This window comes from Colletes latitarsis, chromosome 1 (genome assembly GCF_051014445.1).
Source record: "Colletes latitarsis isolate SP2378_abdomen chromosome 1, iyColLati1, whole genome shotgun sequence".
In the NCBI taxonomy this organism is placed as follows: domain Eukaryota; kingdom Metazoa; phylum Arthropoda; class Insecta; order Hymenoptera; family Colletidae; genus Colletes; species Colletes latitarsis.
The window spans coordinates 40,277,093-40,299,638 of NC_135134.1; the positions used below are offsets into that span (position 1 = coordinate 40,277,093).

Consider the following 22,546-nt stretch of genomic DNA (forward strand, 5'->3'; position numbering starts at 1 on the left):
CGTATCATATAAAGATTGCATTATAATTAGTAAGCTCTTCTCCTATTTTCTACCAAATAATTTCAGTCGGCGAAAAAGGCAATGTACGCGTAAGGCGTTAGTTTAAATGTACTTGTAAATACCAAATAAATTCTACGACACGAAAATGTGTGACGCAAACGACTGAGTTTTGAGAAAATAATACACTCGGTTCTTTTGTATAATCGCTATAAATAAAAGTAGACGAATAGAAACCTGAAAAAGTTATTATTTTCAAATTATCTACACATAAAACCAACAATATTAATAGCAGCTTCGACAGAGTAGCTGATGTTATAATATGATAATATACATGTAGTAATGTAAACAAAACATGGGAAAGGGAGACGTAAGTGTTGGAAAATTAAACAAATCTAGACGTGAAAATGTACGAATACAATTTAAAAATTTCCTATAAAATAAAAGTGCGTTTCGAATCAAGACCAGAACTTAAAATTTCAATAAAAAATATTGTGAATAGCAAAAGTACAGGGTACTCAACTTTCTAAGAATTTTGTTTCTTGCAGAGAGCTGTCAGTTTTTCAAGGCTGGCCGCTGTAAGAAAGAAATTATGCTCTTTATTATCGAAATTAGAGAATAATAGTTGCGGCAAATTGTCTGACAGCACGTATAACATGTTGTTGGATTCGTCGATGGACAAATCGTTGGGGAAGACCAGCGTTGTGTTATCCTGCGCGACAAGTACTGGAAGAGAGAACAAATTATTCAACGTTAATTGTTTTCTAAATACAGCCAAGATTTCTTAGAATATTGTTACATAATAATCGATCGATAGAATATTCTTCGATATCTCTACAATGAATCTCGTAAATTTGTTTTGATGGAAAATACTATGAACAATCGAAAATTTTGTTTTTGTCTACTTCAGTGACATGATATAAAAATATTCATATTATTAGAATTTAATTTTTTGTTCTTTAATCTGTTAACCATTTAAAAAGAATTAATTCGTAATTTTTGCTTCTTTTAATTTTGATTTCGATCGTATCATTAAACTTGTTGACATAAATAATGTATTGAAAAAAATTTTATTAGACTTTTTAGAACAATTATAAACGTATACTTTTGTTTAATGTGTCAACCTGCGTTTTTAAGTCTTCGTTATGCAATTGACGTTAAGTATTACTGGTTGTGAGACTACCCATTTCGTTGCCTACTGTTCGCAATTAAAAATTATTTAAACACTATTTTTATTCGATGAATAGCAAAAATAAAATATACGTGTACCGGTAATAAATAACAAAATACTAATTTTATAATAAGAGTCTAAAAACGAAAGTCGAGGAGTCGTGAAAGAAAATGTGGACAGGAATTCTTAACGTTCAGTTTTTCAATACTCGTCTACATTAACAAATTAAATTAATGCTTACTGAAAGTGTCTGGATTCAATTTTGCTTTGGTGTCCCAGCAAGCGATTCCATTCCTGTTAACTTGAGTAAAATAATTTATGCAAGTTTTCGAGTCGATTAGAGACGAAGGTCCTTGCGTCATTGGACCTTTGGTACCCTCTACATGGAACACCTGGTAAGAGCCAGACTTGGCTAATGTGTCGTCCTGCAAGACTTCCGTGGACACAGAAAATTCAGTGATACCAGACATCGCGTGGAAATACAAGGTTTTGTATCCGTCGTTTCGCCGCGGAGACAAGGACATTCCAAATACACCATCCGTCCATTGGAAGTTGTATCCACTGATGTTGTAATCGCCTGGAAGTAATTAATTTTGATGTTGCATGCTTCTAGAGAGACCTCGACACGTTACTTTTAACCTAAATAATAAATTAGCTGCCACGAAGTCTCATAATTAATCCCACTATTTTGGAAATAAAATATAAATATATCGGTGTGATAATATTAATGGAAAAAATAAAAAGTTTTATAATAAATGTTGTGAACATATATGGAACTATAATCTAGATGGTAAACATGTAAAATATGAAACATTTAATATTTTCTCAGAACGACTCACCGTGAAGTGGATCAAAATGGAAGAAGTTGTGTGTGATTCGCCAGGAATCGTTCTTAGCCCAACTATAAACTACTACTCCGTACGCAGTCAAATCAGAAGTGTAAAGGTATGCGTTTTCACAATTGTTTGGATCAACGTCGACCACTAAATCAGCGAAGAAAGAATTCGGCGTTTGATCCGAATCTTTCAAAGTGTAAATCCGAAGTACCTGTAGCAACAAAGTGCATCTAATTATTACAAAGAAATACATTTATTAAAAAATGAAACGATTGAGAGTTTTAGAATTTAACAACTTCCTAGCTTCGTTCGATTGAACAATTAAATTTAACATTACTTAACACGTTTACTATAAAAAGAATTTTATAAAAATTTCTTTGAAAGATTACTCATTTGTTCGTAATTTACATTATTCTAACTGTGATTATATATTCCATTAAAATTCAAATATCGTATATGAACGAATGAGGCAACAATCAATGTGTTAAAAGAAAATATATTACAGAGAAAAATACTTTACGTCACCTTATCTGTCTTCAAATCAAACACGAAGATCCTTATAGGCTGCAAAACAGTGGTATTACCTAGGATATCATCAACGCCTGTATCGACTCCCCACAATCGACCACAAGCATCAGACCTAACGCGGAAGATATTTACAATACCATCAGGCTTGTGACGGTCGTTCGTTTCCCAATCAGGATACGGAACTAATTTCGGTGATCCTGCGTATAAAAAGAGTCATACGTAACTGATAGTAATCGAGTATTGTGCTTATATGCTAATTCAACCACAAAGTTTTTCAATGACGTTACTACTGCTAATATTGTACAAAAATAATAATTACGCGACAGAAACCTTTCTAATAATCTTTTTAAAGTCATATACTACTCCTTCTATAACACTATTAAATTTCTTTTAAGAAAATTGTTCCATTTTACTCGTATAAAACAACAGAAATGTATAAAATATATAAACAAAATATAAAAACAAAAGAAATGTATATTTTATTAAAAGAAAATAACTGATCGTCCATTTTGAATTACAGAACTAAAATTATTGAATCCGTTAAAAAAGGAGTTGTCATAGCACCGTATAAAAATTTTTTACTGCACAATATTAAAATTTTAATCTATCGATGTTAAAATTAACACCAAGTATGGAGGACCGCGTTGACATACTTGATTTGTCGTCCTTTGAAAAATAATTCAGATTCGACACCACGCCGTTCTTCCATCGCGGTATAGTGATAAATACTTTGTCCGCCCACAAGTGTAAACCGAGAGGAACATTGTTCTCCGGGACGTAATCTCCATTGGACAGCAACGAGTTACGAAAACTGTCGTTTGGAAAATTAAAATCGACAAAATCCCATGAATGAAGCGTCTCGAACGGTTGGCAGCTTGCAACTGCGAGAAACGCGATCAACAGAATGTATTGCATGGCTGAAAAATAAAATACATTAGTATTAGAGAAATATTTCAAACAATTTCATATATCGGAGTAGAAATTTCTTCAAATATCCCAATAACACTATATGAACATGTGATATTTTATTTTATATTTATAAAACGTTTTTTTTATATTAATATTGTAATAAATTTTCTCTAGATTTAATCTATTTTCATAAGAAAGAATCTTAAAGAGGATAGATTAAGACCATTTCAAAGTCATTCGTGTTTTCTAAAAATCGTTTCGAACATTTTCATATATCGGAGTGGAAATTTCTTTATATATCGAGATAATATTATATATACGTACAATATTTTATTTTGTATCTATAAAAGGGTATACCTAAAGAACTGTGAATCGAAGAAACTGTTCGGGATTAAGAAAATCAATAGACTTTCATAAGAAAGAATCTTTAGAAGAATACATTAAAACTATTTCAAAGTCATTCGTATTTTCTAAAATTTATCACGCTCTGACAAAGTTTTTCAACGTTTACCTTTTTTCGTACACTCAGAGAGGTCGTAATGAGACGTGAATCAAAATACATATTGCATGACTTTACTGAATTCACGCTTTAACATCTTCCCTGCTTTCTCTTTCATAAAATATTCTCATGATTTCCAGATACTTTTGAACGAAACGCTTTGATAAAATGCTATGTATTACGTAAAAAACCGGGTCTGATGATCCATAAATAATTCATATGCAACTAAATATTTTTACTCAAATTGTAATAGAATTTCTGTGAAATTTTCAAGGTTTGAATATATTAAAGTACAAAATTGTTTAAAAACATATAATCTGCAGCACAGTGTATCTATCGTGTAACACATATATTGATTCTACTGTTAATTGACGTATAAGAAGCTATGAATGGTCATTAAATAAAAACAATTTCAACAATTACTGCAAAATATGTAGATATAAGTATACGAAACATTTGCATACAGTTTTCAGACAATTTTATGAAGTGTATTATTGTATTCCCAATTTTTACCGCGTTTGCCAAGTTCCTTACCTAGGAGAAATATTAAAAACAAATACTAAAATTTACTATCAGAGATGAGAAAACCTTACTTTAATCGCGTAATCACGCTCGAACTCAATTTATGTGTCCCAGATTCCTTTTAAACCACTATCAGGTACTTTAAAAGTCTTGCGAAAGATATACATAGTATGATGCCCTGAGGGCGTAACTGTACCCTGTTTCTCGATTTTGGTGGTGCTTGTCTCAAGAGTCTGTCGAACGCTTTAAAAAACTCGTCGACTTATCGCTAACAAACATAAAACACTTTAAATGCTGACGGTAATTATAATTCTAATTACATTTAGATGAAATTTAGATATCTTTTAAGAACTAAATAACAGAAATAATAAAATATACGAGCTTGTATTTCATTTACTAGGGTGTTGTTAAATGAAAAAAGAAATACATGAAATATCGCTCATACTATTTTATTAACGTCTAAAAATTTTTTACATAATAAAAATTTTGTCAAATAAAAGAACACAAAATGAGATAAAAAATAATAATAACCGTGACTATGGTAGTGAGAAAATCTGCTAAAGTGTCATCAAATAGAAAGTAGAAGCACGAAATATCTGCTTGTGAATGTGAAACGTCAGCTGTATTGTTTCATAAAAACTCATAAATTGATCAATAATAATCGCACTTTCGACTGGTGAAATTCATAGCAAATAAAAAACTGTTTTCAGTGTCATTAAAATGAAAAGACACAAAGGACAAAAAAAAACAATTATTCTGTTATTGTAATTCCATCAACGTTGAAATAAATTTCTAATTTTTAGAATTATTTATTATTTATTTATATTTACTCACCTTCGTTTTAAGTTTAGCTTCACGATGCTCGAGGATGTATCAAGAACTGACGCTATTTAATATTAATGCAACCTGGACACTAACCGAAGAACGAATTGTCCTTCTGCTGGGACAGTCCACGCCAGAATGTCGTTAGTTCAGTGTGGTATAGTACTTTATATACGGCGAACACTCGTACGCCGAAAATAGAAATCCATTGTTCGGTTTCAATCTTACTTGCAGTTGCAAATATCTTTATGCAAACAAAAACATTTATATTTTTTCAAAAGTAAAAAATATTTAATAATATATCATTTAACTGTTTGGGTTGTTTCATTATTGTAAAAAACTTTCCATAGGTTTTACAAGAACGCACAATTAAATAATTTTGTGAACAATTCGAATTGTCGCGTACAATAAAACTGAAGGGGGATCTTAAAGGATACTTGTATTATTTTTTATTTGTGAATCACTTTTCATCATAGTAAAGTAAATTTAAATATGATTAAAGAAATTATAAATAAATATTAGTGAAACACAGAAATCAAATTATATGAAACACATTACATGTTGTGCCTTTTATGAATAACTCTTTTCCATTGAAACGACGTAGCCATCGAATTGACTTATCCCTAAATTATTATTTTACAAAAGAGAGTGCATTTATTACTTACTATTTATTAAAATACTTTTGCTCATTTATTTATTTAAATTATAACTACCTTTAATTTTCATCTAATTATATTCAACGAATAATTTGATTTTTGTGTTTTACTAATACTTATTTATAATTTCATTGATCATATTTAAACTTACTATGATGAAGAGTGATTACGTAAAATACTATTTAGACGATCGTTGCAATTTCCGTTAATTGTTGTACTCGTGTTTTGTTGTATTTCCGTAAAATGTCAGAAGAGTTGAATCAACGTCACCGTGTACTTTAAGGTTTAAACAGTCCCATCCGGTAAACGGAAACACATTCAATAGCGCATTCGATGCATAACACTTTACACACGTAACAGAGTATGGTAAATGAATACGTAATTCTGTGCAGCGATTCATAGTTGGCATAAAAATTCATACACTGCAATAATCTGACGTTAATGCCTCGAGGGCAACTTCTATATTTTTTTATTTATTTCAAATCGAACAATCTCCTTTTGGGTATTAGCAACCATATTTGCATGGTTCATTTTCCGTAATATGTAATTTTTAAGTTTTTCACACTTTAAAGTTCTGTAATATGAATATTTTCGTATAAGTTCTTGCATATAGATACGTTTAATATTTTATTGCATTTTCCAAAATTTTCGGTACCTTTTAAAACTTATAATTGTTAAAAACTTCACAAAATTTACATTCGTTAACAGTTATCGTTATCGAAATAAAAATGATATGTAAATTATTTTGGTTTGTTGCTATAACCAAAATTAAATGCATATTACTGAATTTGTACGTGAACATTTGTTATTTGTTTTCTTTAGAGTATAATAATATAGTACACACTCTAATTATTCTTCCATGTTTGTTTTTAAACTCTTCAATTTTTCGTAGAAATGTAGAAACCATCTTAAAAATTCAACCTGTAAAACTATTCTAATTCGTTAAACATTCTTTTGTATCATCGCAATTATAGAAGATTCTCAGATGGTCGACTACAAATAAGACATCTTATAAAATAATTTAATATCAAATTAATTAAGCATAAAAATAAATATTTAGAAGACTTCTACTAAGAAGCTGTTTTAATCATCAAACTTTTCTACATCGAAACGTACTTTCCTTGAATTTAATGAGCTCAATATCAACACTTTTTCTCGAGCAGAGTGTAATTGAACACAACTGATTTCTATGGCTTGTCTGGTCTCGTTGTTAAAAGAACCAGAACAAGTTCAGCATACTTGTATTTATTACTGTCAGCCACAAAAGGAAAACAGACAACGTTCTCTTCGTTAATGGAGCCTAAAAAAGCGAGGTTTACCTTGAATTTTGACGAAGAACAACCGCAGATCGTATTGAAGCTGCAATATCGTTTCTGTGAAAAAAAAATATCAACTATATTTATCGAAATAAATCTTTAATAATAATATTTATGTATTTCGTTTTATTTCATTCTCGTAGCACATGTATTATTGCAATAACTTAACAAACTGTACAATATATAATGATGTAACAATTATATTTGGACGTATAGTTTGAGAAGGAAATAATATATATTTTAATCGTATAACAATATTGCACGGTTTAAAATTTTACTTTGTAGATCACGTATCTTCATGTTGAATTGGTCCTAGAAAAACGATAGCGAGGAATGGACGTTGAAAAATAAAATTTCCATTTTATAAAATATAAGATCTATTTATGCATTCGCATACAATTGGCATAAGGTGCATTCCTTACAACTGTTATTTGGCAGTAGGTAACATTCTTCAATTCTTTGAAAAGTTCGATATCAAAAATATTTTCTAAGCCGATCGAAATTTTTTGCTATATTCCTCTTACCTAAAAAGCTAAAAATTTTTCGTTATTGTCCGCAAATATATCGTTTAAATTTATTAGGCACGAACGTGCATGAAAATTTGTTGAACTGTGAAATCGATATCCTACAACGAAGCATTTCACATGTTCGAAGAAAAACAGCAATTCTCCTAATATCATTTAAATCGTGGATGTAATGTAATAAATAAGAACGCGGAATGATCTCAGTATTACTTATATGTACATCTAATTATTTTACGAAAATCGATGTTTTCTCTCAATTTCGACGTTGCAGTGTCGCATTTTTCTGTTCTCAAATTTTTAACAAACACTCCTTTGCGTTTAGTGCAGTCTTCGCTCAAAGTGCCGCTTCCGCTTCGACGTCCATAGGATACTTCTTCGTTTTGCGTGGTTTTCTACAACGAATAAGGAAATTTCATAAGCTAATAGTCTCTCTGAAAAATAAATGAAAAATCAGACGCACAAAATTCTTCAAATCTTTAACGCCCAAGATCCTATATCAAATTAACGTAAAAATATTTAATACGGTTAAACTGATTTCCACAACTAGTTTACCGATTTCTATTCATCCAAAATTGCTGGCAAATATAATTATCGAAGAGCAAGTTATTTCAAGAGTACTGAAAATTTTACTAACTTCCCAAAGTCTTCGCCATCTTGGAGAGTTTCCGGAAGCGTGCATCCAACAGTTTCCGGCAATAAAAGACAAAGCGCGGCGCCGATGAGTGGCAGGATACCGAAAAAGGCTGGGGGCAGCCAAGTTTGCACTTGAGCCTGCGATAAAACATTGAAAACATTATTAAAAAACAGCACTAAAAATTAAGTAACACATCGATTTAAGCCTGTTTGATTTACGACTCTTTTTGCATATTAATACAGTGATCCCACGTTAATGTTCGCTAGCTTGAGTCCAAGAGGCAAACATTATCGAGGGAGGTATTCTAAAATTGTTCAAACAGTTTCTTTTACAAATTGCACGATTTTCATACTGTAGCTCAACTTTAAAAATGTGCAAAAATTTTCAAAAACAGATTATTCTAATTGAAGGAGTTTGGCTTAAATGATATTTTCGATATCATTTTGTTACTTTAAATATTTGCATGGAGCTTGTCATAAATCAGCGTTTAGACTTTGAATTATTTTTTAAAGTAAAGTAAACAATTTTCGATATTTTTAAACTTTCACACTGATGTAACTTTAATTTCGTAATCTCGAAATATCTTATCATCTTCCAACTTACCAAAGACACCACGAAAGGCGCTGTAATGGAGCCTATTCTGGCGCACATGCTACTGGTACCCACGCCTATGTTTCTGACAACTGTGGGGAACAATTCACCGGAAAACAGGTAAACTGTCGTAAAGGAGACCGACATGCCAACGATGCCGATACAGACTAGAATTAATCGGAGCCACGACATATCTGCAAACAAACAAAATTATTATACAACAATTGTTGAGTTGCACAACTGCATAGACGAGGTATACGAGTAGACCTTTCACCTTATGGACTTTCGTGGCCCAATCTGACCCCCATACCGACCTGAAAATTCGGAGGTGATTTTAGCGTCCTCTTCTCATGGATGACGGTCAGTTGAGAAACTATTCACTGAATTAGTATTTATGGACAAACAGTTGCAGTGTGTGCGTAAATACTTGTGACTTGACTATGATAGGGATTAAAAAACGCAATTTTCAAACAACCATAACTCTTACAATAACGAATGTATTTCATTGAATTTTATTTCTGGAGTAGAGCTTATGGATACCTACAAAAAAGTATTACATAACATTTCCGTGCAGCGTCACACAAATTTATTAAAAAACAAAAACGAATTTTTAAGAAAAATCGACGGGGGTAGGTGCTTTTCGACGAAAAACAAAATTTCAAATCGTTCTGAAAAAATTATTTTCGATTGCAGGGATCAATTACAATCATTTTTGGTAAATAGACATACCCTCGAAATCCTAACCATTTTCGAGAAAAAAATTCCTTACCAAAAATATGTCTGATCATGAATGAATGATTCCCCTGAAATTTCATGTATTTCAAATCGTTCTGAAAAAATTATTTTCGGTTGCAGGGATCAATTACATTCATTTTTGGTGAATAGATATACCCTCAAAATCCTACACACTTTCGAGAAAAAAATTCCTAAACGAAAATATGTGTGACCAGGAATGTTTCTGTAATTTCATTTTCTGTCTCACTTCCTCTTGTGTTCATTTGTGTAACCTGTTGGTAATGATGCGAGTGACACGAAAATGGTAATGGGGCTCTAGAGCCCCATAAAAATGGGCCGAAAAAATACATTGGATATAAGATCTACTCGTATACCTTGTCTATGGTTGGACCACGAAAGTCCATAAGGTTTCAAGCCTATGCGTATACCTCGTCTGTGCCCAAAGAGATCTATACTCACTGTCTGAAATTACGATAAGTAGGAGCGCAGCAATACCAGTCATCGAGTTGCTACAGATCAATGTGATCTTCCTGCCCAACCTATTCATTGCCCACCAGGCGACGAAGTTTCCAGGTATCTGTATCGCGCCCGACACGGTGAAATTCACGAAAATATTGCCACCAACTTGTCCTATGTATTGTGACATACCAAACAGTCCCATCCCGCAGACGATCCAATTGAAGAAAATCGATAAAGATTTGATCCTCATGTTGGGGGTACGGAACAGGTCGAAGAACGAAGCTTTGTGATCCGATTCCGTACGCTTGGAATTCTGTGAAGATATTTTCGAGATTACCAAACTCCATTTCTTGTTATTTTTCAGCTGATTAAAATTCGTTTCATTTAGTTCACGACCTATTTATTGTTATGTTTGTGATATTCTGAAACTTTTTTCAATGTTTACCGATGATAAACCATCAACATGTGAAATGTAATTGTTATAATCCTTGATAGATTTTTAAGATGGCAAATTCACTTGTTCTACTTAGAAAATTGACATTGTCACTCATTTGATAATATTTTTTTTCTAACAATATGATCCGAGAGAATCGAACTCGAGACCTCGAGAATCGAAGACAAGCGTCTAAACCAAAGAGCCACGGAGAGCTCCTATCATACATTGTCATATTTACTTATCATAAATTATAACTTTAATTAAATTTAAATATGTTCACGTTCTTAGAACTTTGGTATTTCACTAATTGTTTAAAAAACTATTACCTGATGCAAACAGTGCTGCCTGACCAACTCTGGAATGTCCTTATTACGTATCTTATTAATATTAGCTGCCTTTTGCAGGACCGTGCACGCTGCCCGTTGCTTTCCAAAAACTAGCAACCATCTAGGTGATTCGGGTACGATCCACCAGTAACTCAGAAGGATGATCGAAGGCAACGTGATCGCGATTTGCAGATGTTGCCAATGCCGGAACATAAATGCGAGCCCAGCCAGTGACATGTGACCCAAGCTAAATGGAATTTGGTAAAGTACTGTGATGGCCGCCCGCCATTTTGTACCAACGATTTCCATGCCTGAAGAAAATTAAAAAATTGTTGCGTCAAATTATAAAATCAGTGATCCTATTAACAACTAAAATTTTGAAGCCAATAATTTAAAGTTTTGACAATTTTAGTACCGAAGAAATCAAGATTTTTGTTGAATCATCTTGGCAATATAATAATAATTTGCATAAATACGAAAATAATACTGACAAAATCGAAATCTTCAATGAAGTAATATTGAATTTTGAATAAATATTGTATATAATATCAAATGTTAAACTCAGCTTAAAATTAAAATATATGGGGGAGTCTTTACCTGTTATTGGTCACTTTTACACTCACATACTGCCATCTATCGGACAAAAGTTAAAACGTTCGCTCGTTCTCCGAAACTCCGGACAGTTCCAACAATCACACACACTTCAAAATCTTTGCACGAAATATTCGAACTACAATTCAAAGTTTGAAAAACTCACTATACATTTATTAATATGTACTTGATACTTACAGATAACATAACTAGTAACCATCGTGCCTCCAGTAGCCAAGGCGCTAAGCAATTTCATAAACAATAGCGCCGGAAACCACGGCACGATGGCGCATCCGATACCGGAAACCAATTGAAGGACTACAGCTACCATTAACGGCATCTTTCTACCATATCTAATGGAAACGAAATTCGTAAAATTTAGTTTCAACGATGTTCTCAAAGTTTATCGTACAACGTTTGTTTCAGAGAACGTTCGAAGATAAATAATAAATATTATCTATACCTATCTGCTAGATTGCCGAATATAATATTGCCCAAAAGCACGCCGAACATCAAAATAGATTGCTGGATATTGGCGTAATGCGTTCGACTGCATACTAAGTTCCACTGAAATAATCCAATCATAAACGAATATTTGTTTAGAACAGTTTTTGCAAAAAAAGAATATTCTAATTGGCGAATAACTACGTTGTAGCATTTAAGAATCGAAAACTGTGGCAATAATATTTCTCAAAATTCGTTCAGCTTATCCGTGCAACTATATCTATTTATGTTATGAAATTTAATTGCAATTTCAACGCATTATAATATTTATAAATAAACATTTTTTGCAGTTAAAAATCACGATTTTTATTAATATTTTCATCACATTTATAACAGACATACTATAATAATAATCAACATAGTAACGAAAATGTCATGGAATCGTTTAACTCTCCGAAGACACAGAATCTAGTCTCTAATCATTCTGGCACGTAAAATCGTTCTCTAAAATATTACCACCCGTAGCTGAACGCCCTCTTTTCGTAAAAATAGATCACAATGAAAATCTCGTAACTCATAACTTGTAAATAAAGGTAAAATTAATACAAGGTACGAACGTTTCCACTTACCTAAGACGATAGACATCGTCAACGATTTAAATTGCTTTCGCATAAGATCCAGTACCGCCGATTTCGTTTATTATTTCGTCAAACGAACACGAACTATTCGCACGCATCGTAAATTTAAAAAAATATCGATCGAGAAACGATTTATAATAACGCATTAACTCCTGTCGCTGTAATTCAAGTTATCGATTACCGCCGCTTCCGGTCTGTTTAATGAAAACAGAGGACCGATAGATTCGACAATTACCTGCGATATTATCGTCTCGGAGAACGTGCTCCTGTCGTACACCCACTCTGTGCACTCCGCCAGCGTACCATTGACATTGACTCTGCACTGGTCGGACGATTCTGCACGAGCCGGCGCGGTGCAGTTGAACTCTTGATGCGGCGCCATGAAGACGATGGCGAGCTGGTGCCAAGCGATCGGGAACTTGACCAGGGAAATTGCCAGACAGACGTAAATTTGCCATCTGCCAAGTGTACCCATGGCTTCCTGCACGGCATCGACCTCCTCCTCATCATAGTTGACAACTTCCTCCTTTCCGTTAGAGACATGCTTGCCATTCACGCCCGCTGCACGAGAAATGACTCTTTCAACTTTTATTTTTTGAATTTCGGCAATTAGACATATTTTGAAACATCTGAGAGATCGATGACAGTTGTGACACTGTAAATATCTTAGAATATAGAGGGTGTTCGATCACACCTGGGAAACATTTTAATAGGAGATTCTAGAGGCCAAAATAAGACGAAAATCAAGGATATCAATTTGTTGATTGAGCCTTCGTTAAAAAGTTATTAAAAAATTGAATTAAAAAATTTCAAATCGTTTAAAAAAAATTATTCTCGGTTGCGGTGGTCAATTACAATCATTTTTGGTGAATAGATATATCCCCGAAATCCTACGCATTTTCGAGAAAAAAATTCATTACTGAAAATATAATGTCTGGCCATAACTGTCTGGTTACCCTGAAAAAAAAGAATTTTAAATCGTTCTCAAAAAATTATTTTTAGTTGCAGAGGTCAATTGCAATCATTTTTGGTCAATAAACAAACTACTGAAATCCTATCCCCTTTCGAGAAAAAAATTCGAGTAGGTGTGAAATTTTTCGACGAAAAAAAAAATTTCAAATCGTTCTAAAAAAATTATTTTCATTTGCAGTGGTCAATTACAATTATTTTTGGTCAATACACATACCCCCGAAATCCTACGCATTTTCGAGAAAAAAATTTCTTACCAAAAATCTAATTTCTGGCTAGAAATCGATCCCCGAAATTTCATGCGAATCTTTAAAACGTCATAACTCCTGAGCGGATTGGACGATTTTAATGTTTAAAAAAGCAAATGATGCGTATTTTAGTATAGAATATGTAGAAATTCTAAAAATATTCGAAAAGTTGTTCCTTGAACCTCTAAAATGAGAAAAACCCCATAAAAATGGTCAAATTTTCAAACAACCATAACTCCTATGATAGTGAATATATTTCAATGAAACTTTTTTTTGAAGTAGAACTCATGGGTACCTACAAAAAAGTATTACACAACTTTTCTGTAGGGCGTCAAATAAAATTATCAAAAATGAAAAACTAATTTTTAAGATAAATCAACAGGGGGTAGGTGCCTAAATTTTTCAACGAAAAAAAAAATTTCAAATCGTTCTAAAAAAATTATTTTTATTTGCAGGGGTCAATTACAATCATTTTTGGTCAATACACATACCCTCGAAATCCTACGTACTTTCGAGAAAAAAATTCTTTACCGAAAATATACTACGTGACCAGAAATGTTTCTATAACTTTTTAACGAAGCCTCAATCAACAAATTAGTATCCTTGATTTTCGTCTTATTTTGGCCTCTGGAATCTCCCGTTAAAATTTTTCCCAAGGATAGCCGAACGCCCTGTATAGGGTTATCTTCATCTTCAGAGAATAATGGTTATAGATAAACGATACAGTAGCGTGTGGGATCTTCGTGGGGAATTCAACAGTTACAATTTTAATTTGCTTTAGACAAAACAATCTGTCCCTAAAGAGGTTAAACTGATGCAAGAAAAGTATACTGTTACATTCACTAAGCTTCGATAATAAATGCATTAATACAAACGTGTGCGTAAGCTATCCCCATTTTCTTTCATTAAACACTTTTTTTCGCTCCCCCCTTTGGATTATAAGACATTGCCCCCCTCTCCTTCTTAGAGGTTACTCCTAGTTTGAAAAACAATGATACAAAGAGACCTTTTACATGACCCACACAGAACTGATGTAATGTCTCCCATGGGGACGGGCGAAACCCGCCCCTTCGACAACATTTATCTAAAACATTTCTTTTTTTATTTCTCGTAATTAAAGAATAATAATGGAAAACAGTTTTGCAAAACAAAGTTAATCCACGGAAAATAAATTCACGATAGTGTGTATATCTCCATATTAATAAATAAAAATTAAATTGTTCCTGAGGGAAACCTGAAAGATCTTCAAATTATAAAAATGTACACGATGTTTGGAAAGTTTAAAAACAAAAGAAAAGCGAAACATAATTAAAATATATATTTCATTAAGTATTCAAAACTTTCCAAACATTTATCGAGTCTTCGTTTAATATTATTATAGTGTCATAAGCTTCTCAAATTCTTTACTTTTAATAACAAAAAAAGAAATGTAAAGCTAGAAGATTAAGTAAACGAGAAGAACGAATATAATTAATAGATGGATAAAATATACGTGTAAATTCTACTGAACTAAATGACTGATACGACAAAATGCATGATTCACAACATCCTGCGTCGCACCGTCCTTGAACTAGCTCTTGAGATATTAATTCTAGATCATTTGATCGAGAATATTGCCACAACCTCGATCATTGTAATCAAAGATAATTGTTATTTAAATAAGAATGTCGAGTAACGAATAAACGACAAAAACAACTCATTAAACAAAAGTAAAACTTTAAATTAGAGAATTAAAAATATAATTTAATATAGTAAAATAAATAAATGTCATAAATATTTTTTATAGAAGACGTCATTTTATTTTTTAGAATTTACTTATTTTGTGAACCTTTATACTGACCGAGAACTTAAACTAGATAACTGCCGATGTATCGTCTAGAACAATTTCTAAAAATAAGAAAAAATAAAATGTTTGTAACACGATGTGAATGGAGATCAGTTTAGCAATTAGAACATGTTATTTACACGTCGTTATAAATATATTCCACATGGAAATAAATGCGATAATAACAAAATATTATTGAATTGTTTTTCAACGATCAACTGTTTAACAACTTTTTCGTTCGAGCACATTTACAAATCAAGGACAGTGTCAGGGATTAAGTTTCTGTTTGTGTGACCTCTTTTACAATCGTCTTGCACAAACACGACGACGCTGTATCGCATATGCAATTACGTTTGCACAATTGTATTTTCTAATGGCGAATCTGGTTTCCCATGGAAATAACTTTGGAATTAGCAATGTAAATTGTCTATAACCTTCTTGCAATATATATAGCGGACATTTCGTCGTACAACAAACACACTGATTTCCAATAATCGATGTTCGTGAATTTCCATAGAATCCTTTGATAATTCATGTTTCTTTAAATAATATTTTACGCCTGTTTTGCAATTTTCCGTCGGGATATACACGTCACACGATACTTAATTGTACTGCACATCGATAAGAAAAGACTATTTAAAGACTGTATACACAAGATAAATAAAATAAACATTTTTTAATGACTCGTCGATTCACTATACTTGCTTGTAACTTTCGTACCGTGACGTTGACAAATTGAACTTTATGTTATTTGATTTATGTGCTTCTTGCATGATTTCGATAAATATTCTGTTTAGAATTACTTCTTGCGATCATCTACGATCTTTTGGTTCCACGCTGACATTTTTCCCCTTAACGTAGATGTTATCATAAAACTAACTTGTAACTTCATAATAAAATATTTAAAAAATTTTGCAACACACATTAATCGTTTTTATTAAATATACAGAAAGTATAAAATACTTAGTTAAATTCTGTTTATATATTTTTCATCCCCTCAACTCAAATTGCTATTATCTTTTTATAAGAAATTTTCAACTTTGTAAATTTTGAAGTTTTACTATTACAGGCATATTAAATTGTAACGCATTAAAAATCAAAATAAAATAATTTTCAAACGTCTGTACAAAATTTTCTAATTATTTTTCAACACTCTCAAATCACCTCGACTGTTATTTGCACACTTTGTGGCAAACTGTTGCCTTCAAAAAATTTTTTATACAGTAAAACACTCTTCCCTGCGAATTAATATTGTAAAATCTGATCAGGTTATAAATCTAAATCGATCATTATTAACAAGTAGAAAAAGAATTCAAGTCTTTCTAGTCCTTTCACTTTCCTTCACTTTCTTATTTCGTGCGATCGTTAACACGTTTGTTCTCGATATCTCGTTCAAAGGAATGCATTTTTCTCTTCGAAGGACATCGCCACTGGCGTGCAACTTGACCGAATTGAGACTGGAAACACGAACAGAATGGAATTTAAATAGGTACTAAAAATACGGACACGAACATACATGTCCTCACCTGTTCGAAAACACGATTTACATTCGTATCTAAATATACTCAATTACCTGTTGGGTAGATTGTTGCAAATATCTCGTGTCATAAAACAGACGACTGTTTGAAATTTAAATATGAAGGTTCAAAAGAGGTTGAAATTTATTCGACCGTTCGGAGGAAATTGTGTGAAAAACGTGTACATGTTGAAAAATATATAGTTGTCATAGTTGTCTTTCTTATAAGTCAGACGAGTCTTAAAAACAATTTAGTAATTTTTGAAAACATTTTATGAATTTAGACTAAACCACACAAATCTTTCAATATCGTTTTATAAATCTTTACTTTAGGTCAGCAAACACAAACAACATACAAAATACAAGGTATAAAGGCTATGAACAATTTTACAAAGTTCGATAACGTAAATAACCCGTTATTTAGACTTAAATTCACGCATTGAAAATTATAATAACAAATTTTCAAATAAATAGATAGTATATGTATCCATAAAATAAACGTGTCTTAATCGACAACTAATAATCACTAATAACAGACTAAGAAATATATACTTACACTTATAATAATTTTAAGCTGACACATAAATGAACAATTGTAAATATGACAGAGTTGTTACTATTGAGTCTTTTTAAAGAATTCTTAAAGAATAATAAATTATTTTTGCATTTTTAAAGAATAATAAATTAGAATATTTATTAATACGTACGGTTTATTTTCACAATGAATCTGACTGACCGATTAATAATGAATCTGACTGACCAATTAAAAGTGCTAAAGAGCATATCAGTATCAAAGGACAATAAGATCATATTAATAGACATCATCGAATGTAGCAAACGAAAATAGAGATTCATCGACGGTAAACATACGTTTGAAACAACGATTGCGAAGGCTAACTCAATCTAGCAATTAACAACGAGCAAGATTGCGATTAATTGTCGCTTTAACGACTTTGACCTTTCCTTCTTCTCCTCTTCCGAGTGAAGGGTCAACAACGTTGCTCAACTATTAATCAGTTCTAGATATACATGTTCTATTTTGGCGATACTAATCTCACAAACGTTGTTCAGATTCATCTATTTACCTTTGTATTATTGAAAGTTCCTATTAAAAAGAAACATTATTTTTAAATATTGGAAATATTGATCTCTTTAATTCCCTCATAAGATTTTACACGATTTCTAGTTATCCTTTATTGTTGGTTATATTAATTAACAAATTTAAATCTCACGTATAATTTCTTAAGATTTAAAAAATCTTTGAAAAAGAAATTTTTTAAAATACTTTGATCATAATAATATCTTTAGTACATCATACAATAGAAAAATATTTAGAATGATTAGTTTCAATTTGTGAATGAACCTCACAGAAAACAACTAATATTTAGAATAGGTACACTTGAATAGCAATTATAAATTGTTCTATTTCGAAATATTTTAGTAACAATTGTCACTCACATATCCCATTCAAATAAAATAAAAGTATTTTATTTGCGTCCCTAAAAAAGAGACGAATATTTAACAGAAAAAAAGAAAGAAAAGAAAGAAAAGAGAATCTTCAACAGAATTCTTTAAAAATATTTAACTATAGTTACCACATCACCTGTGCAATACTGATGAAGATAACCTCAAACCTATGGGCTATAATATAGATACTAGTGCAGTTATCAGACTTTATACTTATCTATTATTTTTTTATGGATCATGGATTATTCGTATAAAACACACAATATAGATATATAATTGCATGACGTCCCTCCCCCTCCCTTCTATCGTTTTCTCTATAATATCGCCATTTTCTTTTTACATAACGTATTTTAAATTACGTTTACGTCTTTAATAAGATAAATAATAATCCATACGCATCTTTCAGCGATCTAACGGCGCAATTTCATCGAATCTGCTTAATTTGTGATCAAGACTGGTTGATGAATTACGTAAGTGATGTGTTTACATTTATTCGTATGCGTCTTTGAAGATCCAAGATTAATCGAATTGCGCAGTGCTCAAAGACGCAGAAGCCGAGCTAATAGCTGCGTATGTAGATGAATGAAGATTACTAAAGATTAAAGAAAGGGTAGGATATTTACTAGATATTGATGCAGTGCTTACAGTCGACATCTGTGCAGTAAATTTCGATTTAATTTACGTTTACAATAAATGAGCACCAGCTATAAAATTTATTTTTTAATCCTTCATAGGCAATCTAGGGTTGCTGAAAGCGAGCTTCTATTTTTATCGAAGAAATTTTTACAAATTTCAGTTAACATTTAAAGTTAATTTAAAAAGTTAATTTAAAGATCAACTTAACATTTTCAACTATCAATTTATTCGGAAATAAAATTTCATACGATAAAATGTCACTGCATTTTCCACTTATTTCTGTATTAAATTATTTTAAATTATTATTACATGGTTTTGCATTAATAAAAGAATAAAATCGCTTTTCCATAGGAACGACACGTGAGGAAATGAAAGCGATAACAAAATCCTTGGAAACATGCAGATCACCGACTGGAAAACATTTCCAATCGGTGATACGCTCTAGTTTTAGTTTGTGGCATATAAATATAATTAGAAAGCTAAGTTTTTCGTTTGGTAGATATACTGCATATTGAAGGAACCGGTTATCAACTCGCGAGATAGCGGATATACAAGGAACATTGTAATATTCTATAATCTATTTTTTGGATTTGAAAATCCTCCATTCACTGCAATTCCTTCGAAAATCACAATTCAAGTGTCACAAATTGTCGCCATTTTGTACTGGGAAAAGTGCTCGAAGTGGCTATCTTTATGAAACAGTTAACTCTTATGAAACTCAACATAGAATCTAAAAAAATTCACGTACTATTCTTTGATCGAATAACCAACAATTCAGTGTAAATGTGTGACCAGAGATAACTGGCATAATGGCACTTGTTTTCCTTGATGGGAGAACGGATAGAAAATATTGATCAACGACAGACATCAAACAATAGCGCGCTCAGACTTTTAACAAGGGGTTGTAACTAAAAATTATAAGATTTCAGTACAAAACTTTATTAAAAAAAAGACTGCAGACAATAATATGTATTCAGTTTTCTATTCTAATTACTTTTACTTTCTCATTTCAATATGAAGTAACTATAATTGTAAAAAAAAACGAGTTGGCCACCACACGCTTCCCGAATTTAACATCACCGTGATTTTTCGTTCGTAACGAGAAAAATATAAATATGAAACAGCTGGAAGAAAATTTTATTTTTCTGATCAAACATTTGAAAACTAAAAATACTCAGGGAAAAAACAAAAGTCATTTCTAATAATTTTTACATGGATACAAAAAATTCTCCAGCAAAAAATAATTTCGTCTTAATAATGAATCCATTCGTTATTATCTTATGCAATAAATCAGAACTATAATACAGGCACTATTCTGATATCTATTAAACGTAGACGTAATTCCCTAAATGAGGTCATACTAAATGCCTGTTCGATTAATCTTAAACGTCGATTTATTTAAAAATGTTTCCTATGAGAAAATGTCATTGATTTCTACTTACTTCTTCATGCAATTCTTTCTATTCTCTATATTTCTTGGCTTCTAATTATGAAATAATTCTTGCAAAATAAAAGCTCAACTTTGTTTAGTTTTTATGTATTTATGTATTTATGTTTTACAAAAGAAAAACATGGCTCACAAAAAATAGAAATTTACAGTTAAATTAAATTTTTCTTTTGTTCTGTATATACAGGGTGTTCGGCTACCCCTGGGAAAAATTTTAATGGGGGATTCTAGAGGCCAAAGTAAGACGAAAATCAATAATACCAATTTATTGATGAAGGCTTCGTTAAAAAGTTATTAACGTTTAAAGTTCCGACCGTACTGAATTTTTTTCTCGAAAATGCGCAAGATTTTGAGGGTATGTCTATTCACCAAAAATTATTGTAATTTACCCCCGCAACCGAAAATAATTTTTCCAGAACGATTTGAAATTTTTTAATTTTGTTGAAAAATTTTACACCTTCTCGAATTTTTTTCTAGAAAATGGGTAGGATTTCGGGGGTATGTCTATTCATCAAAAATGATTGTAATTGACCCCCGCAACTGAAAATAATTTTTTCAGAATTAATTAAAAATTTTTTTTTTCGCCGAAAAATTTAGGCACCTACCCCCTGTCGATTTTTCTTAAAAATTCCTTTTTCATTTTTAGTAATTTTGTTTGACGCCCTACAGAAAAGTTGTGTAATACTTTTTTGTAGGTACCCATGAGCTCTACTTCAGAAAAAAGTTTCATTGAAATATATTCACAATTGTAGAAGTTATGGTTGTTTGAAAATTGGACCATTTTTATGGAGTTTTTCTCATTTTGCGGGGTCAAGGACCAACTTTTCGAATATTTTTGCGATTTATACATATTCTCCATCAAAATACGCGTAGTTTGCTTTTTTGAACATTAAAATCGTCCAATCCGTTCAGAAATTATGACGTTTTAAAGATTCGCATAAAAATTCGGGCAGACATTTCTGGCCAGAAATTATATTTTCGGTAAACAATTTTTTTCTCGAAAGTGCGTAGGATTTCGGGGGTATGTTTAATGACCAAAAATGATTGTAATTGACCCTCGCAAATGAAAATAATTTTTTTAGAATGATTTGAAATTTTTTTTTTTTTGCCTAAAAATTTCAGCAGCTACTCGAATTTTTTTCTCGAAAATGCGTAGGATTTTGGGGGTACGTCTATTCACCAAAAATGATTATAATTAACCCCCACACCCGGAAATAATTTTTCCAGAACGATTTGAAATTTTTGAATTTAATTATCAATAACTTTTTAACATAGCCTCCATCAACAAATAGGTATTCTTGATTTTCGTCTTATTTTAGGCTCTAGTGTCCCTTATTAAAACTTTTCCCAGGGGTGGCTAAACACCCTGTATAATTAATATTGAAGGTTACGGAAAATATATTTTTTGGACTTTTAGAGCAACCTGTATACTTTTATATTTCGAAAATTTAAGTTACATTTATAATTATTTCGCGCTTTCTATATTGCCACATAAATTGTTTGATTTATTTTAAATGACATTATAATTAATTAGTCTAAATTGTGATTTTCTAAAACGTAAAATAGTTAATAATTTGGACAAATTAGAAAAAAGAACGAGAAATTTTTGTAACGTGTGCTACTTTTTTAACTTCGAGCACATAGAACGCCAACATGTTCATACGTTTACAGTTTGCGCATATCTAGTTTTATATACCGTTACTCGATCGATCTCCTTTCATAGTGCAATTATTTTTTTACGTATTGCAATCGTGTAAAACAAGAGTAAAGGAACAGGGTAAATAATAGGAATCACTATTATTGA

General features: G+C 31.6%; 2 protein-coding genes across 3 annotated transcripts in view; both read right to left on the bottom strand.

Moving 5' to 3' along the window:
• Positions 1–229: 229 nt before the first annotated feature.
• On the bottom strand, positions 230–5,464 carry Y-f (yellow-f). The gene is made up of 6 exons (XM_076763331.1): positions 5,297–5,464; positions 3,186–3,449; positions 2,530–2,729; positions 2,008–2,215; positions 1,410–1,745; positions 230–723 (listed from the first exon to the last, which is right to left on the bottom strand). The coding sequence occupies exons 2-6, from the start codon at positions 3,445–3,447 to the stop codon at positions 524–526; spliced, it is 1,206 nt and encodes a 401-aa protein (XP_076619446.1). The 5' UTR covers positions 3,448–3,449; positions 5,297–5,464; the 3' UTR covers positions 230–523.
• Positions 5,465–7,615: 2,151 nt separating this feature from the next.
• Positions 7,616–22,546, bottom strand: part of LOC143351801 (organic cation transporter protein) — a 31,627-nt gene continuing 16,696 nt past the window's right edge. For both annotated transcript variants that reach the window (XM_076783765.1, XM_076783755.1), the window contains 8 exons: positions 12,870–13,195; positions 12,016–12,119; positions 11,751–11,905; positions 10,962–11,272; positions 10,200–10,512; positions 9,018–9,199; positions 8,415–8,551; positions 7,616–8,172 (listed from right to left, as the gene is read on the bottom strand). In XM_076783765.1, coding sequence (XP_076639880.1) covers positions 8,115–8,172; positions 8,415–8,551; positions 9,018–9,199; positions 10,200–10,512; positions 10,962–11,272; positions 11,751–11,905; positions 12,016–12,119; positions 12,870–13,109 — 1,500 coding nt within the window. In that variant the 5' untranslated portion in view covers positions 13,110–13,195 and the 3' untranslated portion in view covers positions 7,616–8,114. The remainder of the gene's footprint in view (positions 8,173–8,414; positions 8,552–9,017; positions 9,200–10,199; positions 10,513–10,961; positions 11,273–11,750; positions 11,906–12,015; positions 12,120–12,869; positions 13,196–22,546) is intronic.